Source organism: Passer domesticus, chromosome 3 (assembly GCF_036417665.1).
Source record: "Passer domesticus isolate bPasDom1 chromosome 3, bPasDom1.hap1, whole genome shotgun sequence".
In the NCBI taxonomy this organism is placed as follows: domain Eukaryota; kingdom Metazoa; phylum Chordata; class Aves; order Passeriformes; family Passeridae; genus Passer; species Passer domesticus.
The window spans coordinates 72,646,153-72,656,400 of NC_087476.1; the positions used below are offsets into that span (position 1 = coordinate 72,646,153).

At 41.9% G+C, this 10,248-nt stretch overlaps 1 protein-coding gene across 2 annotated transcripts in view; it reads left to right on the forward strand.

Moving 5' to 3' along the window:
* Window positions 1-5,174, forward strand: part of TRIM67 (tripartite motif containing 67) — a 44,974-nt gene extending 39,800 nt beyond the window's left edge. Inside the window, exons 9-11 of one of the 2 annotated variants that reach the window (XM_064413896.1) lie at window positions 1,019-1,181; window positions 2,165-2,260; window positions 2,582-5,174. In XM_064413896.1, coding sequence (XP_064269966.1) covers window positions 1,019-1,181; window positions 2,165-2,230 — 229 coding nt within the window. In that variant the 3' untranslated portion in view covers window positions 2,231-2,260; window positions 2,582-5,174. Of the gene's footprint in view, window positions 1-1,018; window positions 1,182-2,164 lie in introns of both variants that reach the window. The other variant, XM_064413897.1, reaches the window with a different exon arrangement.
* The last annotated feature ends 5,074 nt before the right edge of the window (window positions 5,175-10,248 follow it).

A 10,248-nucleotide genomic window follows, 5' to 3' on the forward strand; every position in this document is an offset into this window, starting at 1 on the left:
TACCTATTGTGATAAATTTTGTGATAAAGTACCATTAATCTTGTGAATGTTGTGTGCCTGAGGCGAGTGCATGGGACAAAAGACAGCTGCTTCCTTTCCTACTGCAAATTATTTGAAATCTGATTTACCCTGAACAAATTGTGTCAGGCTGTGGAGCCCCATGATACCAGCAGAATAGCAGTGCCTGTGGCCAGTCTGCATATCTAGTGGGTATTTTTGCTCAGTGTCCTTTAAAGTAGTACTGAGTTTGACTAACCCCCAAGTCAAAGTGCATTAATGTCAAATCGCTCAAGCGTGTAATGGCTGGCTGAGCGTGTCGTGGCAAGCTCTGACACTGCAGTAGCTCTCAGCAGCTGCTCCTGACACAACCAATTATCACTGGTATTAATAACTGTGCCTCACACTTGAGAGGCTCCCAGTCCTATAGCTGAGCACCTTGTCAATCAGAAGCTACACTTAGGCCTAACCACTCCCAGCTTTCCTTCCTCCCCAAAACCACTGCCTGTTGTACCTGTGCTGACTCCCTGGACTCTGGAAATCTGGGTTCCCTTAGAGCATGCCAAGGTGAGTAGTTGAACTGGAAGTCTCTCTCCGGAGCTGTTAGCAGGAATATTGATTAGAAATGAACACCTAGCAAAACAGCTTCCTGCTTTTTCATTTCCTGCCATACATCACTTCACTGTAACAGGGATACACAGAGGTGATGTGTCTCCAGGACTCCCCTGGCTCACCTCCCAATTTGTCATTGGCTATTAGCTCTGCACCCCATTTTCACCTATTAAATTGCAGTTTCAGGAGAGGTGGATCTCATTTCTGTTTAGGACCCCTTCATTAAGCTCCCGTGGATGTGGTACATATGCTTCAGATAAAGGTGTGGATCAGTCATCACCAAATGTCTCAGGGATAATAATTTCCCTGTTCTGCTCCACACTCCCTTTGCTTAGTAAGGCTGGCTGGTGCTAGGGAGAGCAGCACAGTGTGCTCTGCCTTCACCAACAATGTGCCCTTTGTACCTTAGGACTGAAGGAGGAGTTTCTAAAGGTGCCACTGTTGGTGTGCTCCTGGATCTGAACAAGCACAACCTGACCTTTTACATAAATGGGCAGCAGCAGGGGCCTCCAGCGTTTGAAAACATTGAGGGCGTCTTCATGCCTGCGTTGAGCCTCAATCGAAACGTCCAGGTAAATCTTCTGCAGTCCAGCCCCACTTACCCTTTCCAACTACAGGAGCTGATAGCATCATCTATGGGTAGTCAGCACAGATAGGGGTTCTTTTCCTTCTCAGGCTTACATCTAGGCTACTCATGCTCTTTGGACTACATTTGACCTTCTGTCTTGCCTAACCAGTGTGAAGAATAATTCTGTAAAACAAGTAAAAGTACCTGCACACAGTAATTCCTGCTCTGATTTTCCTGTGATGCTCCACTTGGAAAGCAGTGTCTCTAAAATTCTCCCCTGCCAGTTTGACTAAAAGCCATCTTAATTCCTCCTAGATCTCATATTTGGAGATAATTAACATTGGCAAATGACTGAAGTATGAGCAGCACAGTGGTAAGGAGAGCAAAGGCAGCATAGGTCAGAGAACTGGCACAACAGTGCATATCAGTCAGCACATCATTCTTGTGCTTTGTGTACAAGAGGTTTTCCTCTTGGAGGAACTGTCTTTAAATATAATGCATTTTTACTTCAAGACTGCTGCGTATGGCTAGAAACCTGGTGTGGTATAAGAGAGAGCCTGTATGCCCAGGAGCCTGAGGACTGAAGGAGGTCAGCTTAGGTCAGGCAAGACCAAGACAGCCAGGGTGGAACACTCATCATGTCCATGGGCTCCACTGCGTGACCTCTGTCCTGAAGCACGTGGGGTCCCTCATGCAGAGATCCCATCCACCTTGTACCTCATAAGCAGCGCTTCTGGATACCTACAACTGGTGCCTAGATTTGGGAAAAGACACCTGGCTTCTCGGTCCCAAAGTATTCAGGATGGAAGGAGGAAGGAGACTTGTTTATTTCAAAGACTAGATGTCATCTCCATTAATAGTCTTGATTTAAACTCGGACCTGTTGTCCCGCAGCTCTTTCCATGCCATTTGCCTGCACTTTGCCTTCACAAATGCTTTGCTGAGGATGTCCCAGTTTTGAATCTAATGTTATTTCTTCTTTGTGCAGGTGACCCTGCACACAGGACTGGAAGTGCCACAATCTGTAAAACAGCCCAAGTTGCCCAACAACTAATGAAGCCCGTCTGACACTGTGCTGGATTCTGTAAGCTTTCTCAGTGTGTTTTGACACTTTTCAGTAAGTCAGTAAAAAAGCATCCTCTTCCCTGACTTCAAACACTGTGCAGCATGCTGCTCACTGAATAATCGACTGGTTAGAGCTAGGCCACTCCATTTTCAATTTAACAGCCATAGCAAGCACATCCACTGGACTGGCACTCGACTGCAGATGGGTAATTGAACATATCTACTCTGCATTGCATACATATGTACACTCATGTGCACACACACACAAACACATCTGTAAAGCAAAAGCTTAAATGAGTGTAATTTCTCTCTCATGGCTGGATTTGTGCTTAAATATTAGGGATGCTGGAAAAAATGGGTGAGACTGAAGGACAGTGGATGTTGGAGCAGTTTACCAGCAGATGAACTGGATTCCCTTGCCACCTGAAGTCCTTAAATAAAGAAAGCATATGTTTTGACAGCTGAAGCAGAGGTTATATGCTCAAGAATTCCTGGTTGTCAGTTACCTGGTTGCTCAAGAATTCCTGGTTTTCAATTACATTCAGGGGCTCAAATGATCATGGATTTTTCCTTCTGGCTCTAGACTGCAGTAAGCTATAGGATAATGTCCCCTTAAAATTCAGTGTCAGAACTTATCTGCAGTGAGAACAAGATTGATTCCCAAATGCTGCCATGAAATAGCTGGGTTCATTTTAGCTAATACCATGATACATGCAGAAATCGGGTACAGAAAGTCAAAAGAAAAATATCCTTGGTGCATTTTAGTGTTTGTTATTTAGGTGTGACTGCGGAGACACTTACAGAAGACCTGATTGTGGTTATCAGCACAACTCTTATAAAACAGTGCATGGGAGATTCCTTTGAACTGAAATTATATAAGATTTATTTAAATATGGCACATACAAAGTCTCCCACATTGAGAAATGCTGTTTTCCAGCCTTGATCCTAAGAAAACCTGTGCAGCTGTAGTTCCAATGTAGCTTTGAGATTTGAAGCCTTAATTTTATATTAGATTACTGTGACCTAATTAATGTCTTGATCCTAATGAAACACTTGAGAGAGATTAATAGCAGTAATGCAAAACCCGTCCCTAAGAATTTTTCTGGATTGGGACATAAATCTTTTGCAAGACTTGACCTGTGCCTGGCAACTCCCATGAAAATGAGCAGCCATTTCAGGTGCTGCCCGTGACAACTGGAGTCTGACTGACAGTGATCTTTTCTCACAGCCATGGCACTGTCACCTGCATGCAGCTGTCAGAAAACCCAGCACTGGCTTGCCTGTGGGCTTTGTTTCCTCTGAACCCGGTTAACACGTGTGTGTGTGTAGTGGCAATGCGTGAGGAGGAGATGCAGCAGGCTTGGTGAGCCCGTGACATCTTGGACTCTTGTCACTCTAACCCTATAGAAGTGTGGTGCTATCAAACAAGAAAAGCATAAACTTTCAAATCCTATCCATGTACTATTTTGGTTTTTAAAATCCTGCTGCTTATACAAATTTTCCTCTTCAAGCATACATATACGCACACAGATATTCTTATCAGGCATGTAATTATTAAACCTGAAAACAAATATTCCAACCAAAATCCAGCTTACTGCTTTGCATTAAAGCACAGCCACAGGACAAACAGCCCAGACCTGCCTTCAGGCAGCCTGCCAGCCCCCAGATATCCTGCTGCAGGCCCACTTCTGCTCTCTGTCTGGAGCACATCACTCAGGTAGCGCTGTGTGATGGCAAGGCTTCCCTGTGGCAAACAGCCAGAATCCTCCTGTGGGTCATCCCACCTCACAGCCATTGTGAGAAGAGAAAGGCAGACCAGAACAAAACTGGGCTATTGCACAGACACAAAGCAGTCTGCCATCCTGCTGCCTGTAACCAACCAAGCATCCTGCAGCCCACCTCTTCTGCAGGACAGCAACACACCTGCAGCAATGTCAAGACTGAAATAGGAAATAAAACCAATGATGGAAAAAAAATAGCATATGCTTTTAAGTGAGGAAGTAACAGTACTTCCTTTAGAGTCTGGAACGGATTGTATTATTAAATTTGTAGACAATGGAATAACTGTGCTATGCTTATCTTGGTTTTGTAAAGAATATCAGAGACCAACTGTGTTATAATCTTCTGTTTCATTCAATACCATATGAACTCGTGCAAGATTTTCTAATTAGCAGGTCTGTTTTCACCTACCTCAGCTAGAAACGCTACCAGACCCCAAATTTCTTCTTGAGTGTGCTCTTCTACAAACCTAACAGTTGTAATCATAGCATTGACTTTGAGTATTGCCAGTCAGAGTAGTGTATGGGAATATTGTACATAAATTGCACATAGTTTTTATAAGGGGAAACATCCTGTGATAATTTTAATATGGAAGGCACCCCACTTTCACTTGTATTTAAAAAGACAGGACATTGTTTCTTTTGGGACAGAACCTCTGTCTTTACTCCCAACTTCTGTAAAGGAAATTCAAATGAATTTACATATTTCCAATCTTCAACCATTGCCAGATGTTTAAAATTAATTCTGAATGGCTTTTAGAAGTGTTTGCAGTTCTCAGTTTTTGTTTTCATAGTTGCTTTGGTGTCGGTTCCTGGTGTATTATATCTTGGGGAGAACACACTGAGTGACATGTTGTTGATTTCTAATGAATATATGGACAGTAGGTAGGAACAGTGAGTAGAGAAGCTCAGTTTTTACCCTCTATGCATTCCAACATTCACAAAAGTAAGGTAGCTACCATTGTAGTCTCCTTTTAACCTAGCAGAAATGCAAAAAAGTTAAAAGAAATAGTTAGAAGTAGGCTACCTGCATTAGTAAGTACTACTTTACCCTAGGTAAAAAAACTAAACAAAGTCTTTGCATGTGTTGGTTGTGTACTCAGTCAAGGACTTATATTTGGCATGGCCTGTAGCAATAAACCCATTATCCTCATAGAGTGCACTCTTGTGACTTCAGCTGGATTCATCTTCATAGTTTGATTAACAGAAATAACGCTTAAGTAGTTAAAATTACTCTAGGAAACCAATAACTCTGCACATTAATATTTATGCAGGCCATGCAGGGGCCATCTGAACACAAACACAGCAGAATTTTCCCTTTGCACAACAGCATTAGGTGGGGAGAGGTGGGGCACTCCCACTGCTCTGCTCAGGCTGGAGGCAGTTTCCTTCTCTGCAGGCAACTTCTCCAAGGTCCATCTCATTATAAACCCAGCAATTTGCACGTTCTTCATCTGTAGTATTTCTTATGCCAGTTTTTGTTTCCTCCAAATCTTTTCTTTAGCGGGGAGTCAGCCTTTAGTCCCTGTAGAAACTGTGTTGCTGACTGTTCAGGGAGACCCCAGAGAACAGAATGGATACCCAAGGGTACCACTTTGTGTACTCTTCTTCCTTTTGTTCCCTCACAGTACTTCTGCAGCTCTCTGGGGCTCCAAGCTCACCCAAAGCTGCCTGTCATGGGACTCTTCAGCTCTTAGAGGCCAGGTTGCTTCTTATCAGCAGGAGAGCAAGGATTTATCCCTCTTGCACTGGGATAAATCCCATCCACTGTGGTACAGAGCCCACATGAGGTAGCTGTAAATTGACTTAATGTTTAAAAAAGCCTACAAAAGCACAAACAGGCCCTCCCCTTATTAACAAAACAAAGCTTCTGCACGCACCAGTATGGAACCTCTGAACAGCTGCAAAATAAATAGCAGCAGTCAAACTTTCTGTCCTGCAGAGCAACAAAGAACTCTGTTTTCACCTACCCCTGGGAGCCCCAACCTTAGCCTTTTGTAAACCTTCTTCCTGGCTCTTTCCTCTGCAAATTTCCATTAAGTTCAGGAGCACTGTCAGACTTCCCAAGGCATGCAATGCTATACAAATTCCACTTCCTCCTTTTCCCTCATCAACTTGAAAAGAGCTCACAAGATCTCTTAGTAAGACTTAATGTCAATATAAGCACACGTGTAGCTGACAATCCCTTGCTCCTTCTGCTGTGGAAAGGTATGTGCTGTAAAATAAATCTCAGCGAGGACAGTAACATACTGTGATGTATTACATATTTGGAAAGCAATTTGACTTCTAAAAACATAGAGAAGATGGGTAAACAGCACCGTCACCTCCTATACTTGCCTATGCACTTAAGATACATAGAGGAAAATATATTGGACTGAACAAAATAAGTAAAATAAGCATGAGCTTACATGTATCAGAATTCAAGAGGAAAAAGTATTAAATGTAATTTATTATATGCATAACGTTCCATCATGTTGTAAATAATGCCATGATAGTGTATTGCCGTAGTTCTTGGCTGGTGATAGAGTTCTGTGGTAGTGCTGTGTAAGTTGTTTTTTATTTTATTTTTTCCCCTCAAAGCATAGATAGTAAAGATGGCAGAGACCACCCCACACTCTGGTTTCCCAGGTGTTCCAGAGCAAGAAGAAATGTGAGATGCAGGGGTTTTTTTGTTGTTGTTTTCTTACATGACAATATTTCTTAAGGTAAGAGAGATGAGATTAAGGATAAGCTGTCACCACCACTGTATGAAAAACACTGTGTTTGCCACTGCCAACAAGAGGTAGTGCATTTCTCGACCACAATTCAGATTATCCATCCTTGTGAAAAGGGAGGCAAAATTCCACAACCTGGGAACGGCAGCTTTCTGGTGCCATCTAGTACATCCTTTGGTCACAAAGAGAAAGATGAGGAAGGACAGTTGTTAGACCTTATTTCAGGTTTTACCACCTTTGAAGCATTCTGCTTTAAGTAGCAAAACAAAGAATTCAATTTTGAACCAGGCAAGGTAATATGAAAACACCAAGCACCTTGGCTAGATCAACTTTGGAAGGGAGATTACAGTTACAGATCAACCACATTCCAAATGTAAAGGGCACTTGTCACTGAAAATTACCAGGCAAAGATGAAGAGTCCTTTTTTTTTTTTTTTTTGGGAGGGGGAAAAAAAGTGAGCTGCTTCTAGTTTTTACTGACAACATTTCTGGTGGTTCCTCTGCCCAGCTCTACTGAATGCTGCACACACAGAGCCAGGTGGAGCAGCAGACTGAAGCACAAATCCATGATTAATGAGAACACTTGGTCTTCTCAGGTGCAGAAAGAAGCCCATATGCAAACCTCAGAGACTAGATGTGTGGGGCTCCTGCATCTTTGCACAATACAGGAGACAGATGTGTGTTTCACTAACAGAGGCACTCAGCAGCATTTTCTCCTTCTGTTAAATGACCTTTTTGTTATGTTTGTTATTGCAAACAGTTCCAAGCAGAATTAATTAAAAATTATTTTTATGCTAATTGGAGAATTTCTAACATTTTCTTGTGAAGCAGTAGATAGAAATATCCTGGATCCTGATTGCATTCCTTTATCCTCCACCTCCCTTAAATGTTGTCAATAAAAACACTAACCTTCCTAGGTAGCATGGTGAGAAGACATTATGTGATGAATATTAAAAATAAATGCATGAGGTAAACCTGCTGTTATTTCTGATTGTTATATGATGAAGCATGAGTAACACTAATTTAAATGTTGGCAACTAAAAAACTGCAAAGGAATAAGAAAACAGTGTTCAGTTGTGGTTAAATGGAAGACAAGAAGTTGTTTCTAAGTTTTCTTAACTACAACATTTTCTTTCTTTACTATCATTTCCCATAGCTTATATGAATTTGGAGCTGGTGAAATATACATCTCTGCTATATGTGTCTGTCACCAGATCAAGAAGAAAATACAAACTTTTTATAATTTTGTACCTGTAACAAACGTTTGTATTTTTTGAATTAGAAACAAAATGCTTTTTGTCTTTTGGTCCAACTAAAACTTTGTGTATTATTACTATTATTACCCTTTTGGAAAATCTGACATATAAGTTTATGCTGTTTTACAGTTTATAAATAAATTATTATAACATTGCCAACAAATCCAGCATCAGTACCCTATTTATTATTACAAATTATGATTATTGTGAGGCATTCATACAGTTTGCATGACTATCTCCTACTGTTGATACTGCTTTATTACTTACAGTCAGGAATAATCCAGTAAATGGAGAAATCCAAGAATGTTTCTCCTTAGAGCAACCATCTATGCCTCAACTTCGGACATATGCTGATTCAGTGGCATGGAACACCTCTCTTTGTCAGCACCACTCTGCTAGCTCTGGCTCGTGTTGGTTACAGAACACCTGGGAAAGCTGCAATCCACCTTAGAAACTCTGGGAAATTATGCAGTCTCCGGAAGATTCTAACACTGGAATAAGCAGAGGCTGGGAAGAACCATAGCATCAGTAGGTTCTCACTGGAAAGCCCTTTGGGTAAGTGTAAAAGACTGGGCAGAAAGCTTGTCAGGACAGGGACACACAGACTTTTTGAGATGGTTTGAAATGACCGATGGTCTTGGAGCTGCACACCTCTGTCAAGCAGATGGCCTGTGAGGGACTCAGCAGTGCTTCAGAGGCAGCACACACAGCACACCCAGCCCCTGCAAAAGGCACTCACGCAACCTTCACAGACATCTGTCAGTAAGGCAGAATAAAGCATTCTGACACAGCAACAGCAGCGTCAGGGTAAGAAACAGGAACCCAGCCAAAACAATCAGGAGAAAGTACAGACAACAGTGTGGAGACACCATCGATCACAGCCTTTCTTTTTTTCTCCTGCAAAAAATACAACTTGTCATCAACTCCTATGGCAAAGAGTTTGACTGGGAAAAAAGATAATCACATGTGGCTTAACACATAGGGAAACAGGGAATAAAGGAAACTGCAATAGGAACAGGCATGAGAAAGAGAGCAGATAAGGAGAAATCCTAAGTTCCTCCTTTACATCTCATTCCTCTAAAAACTGCAGAGGGCAAAATAAGATATGCCCTGCTCTCCTCTTCCCATAATCCACGTTGTTCAGTCAATAGTGGCTTTCATGTATCAGTGTGTGTTCCAAAACCAACACAGCTTGCTGTTGGTACATTTGCAGACTGTTCATTACCAACACACGCCAGCCCAGAGAAACACCATGTGCAACAGGTTCTCAACACTCTCGTTTGCCAGTGTTGTTGAAGCATCCAGTAACAAAACAGGACTGAAAGTACCATGTTTACCTGAGCATAGCATTCCAAAAGAAATGTAGCACATCCAGCTCAAAACACCTTGGAGACATGATACGAAAAAGCAGACTATCTCTGAAGCCTTTCATAATGCATACATACATTAAACAAGTGTGAAAATGCAAAACTTTGAATAAACTTTTTATTTCCTTCCCCCAAAAACTTTCATATTCCACTGTCAACTTGGCATTTCAGTTTTCAACTTTTTGCTTTAAGAATGGATTTTTTCAACTTTTTACAGATCTTACAAGCTCGACTGCAAAAGTTACACTCCATTCTGACGAAGTTTCACTCCCAAATAGCTTTTGGGAGGTGTGGAAGTGGAAAGTGAATATTGTAACTTACAAAAGCTGATAGAGAACATGAAGTCCCACATTACATGCCAATTGAGATGAACAAAACTTTATCACAAAGTGAGCAGTAAAACTAAGCTCAAGGATTACCCACAAATTGTAAAATACAGGTTATCTTACAACATCCAAAGCAACATCTGTTGCCTCAACAAGTCTTCATGCTCTGACATTTCTCTAATGTCAAGTAAGTAATTAAGTCTGTAACCAGACAGGAATTTTAATTCTAGTTTGAATCTGCAACCAATACTGAGTAAGAAGAAATCAAATTATGCAATTATGAAATGTGATAACAGCATTTAGCCACCAAACCTGCACACCCCTTCTGTTCCTACATGGCTCCAGAAACACTCCCTTCTTGTTGTTCTCTGGCACTTGATCCCTCCAAGCCCTCTCCCTCCAATTGGTCCTCTCTGTGCTGGCAGAGCCCTTCTCCAGGACATGCAAGGTGGAAGGTGTGGGGGAAGCAGTGTGCCAGAAAGCATCCCTGTCCGTGATGTGGCTCTCCCTATCCCAGAACACTTTCCCATCCTGGGAGCGGGGCAGCCTCAGATGCTGCTGTTCTAT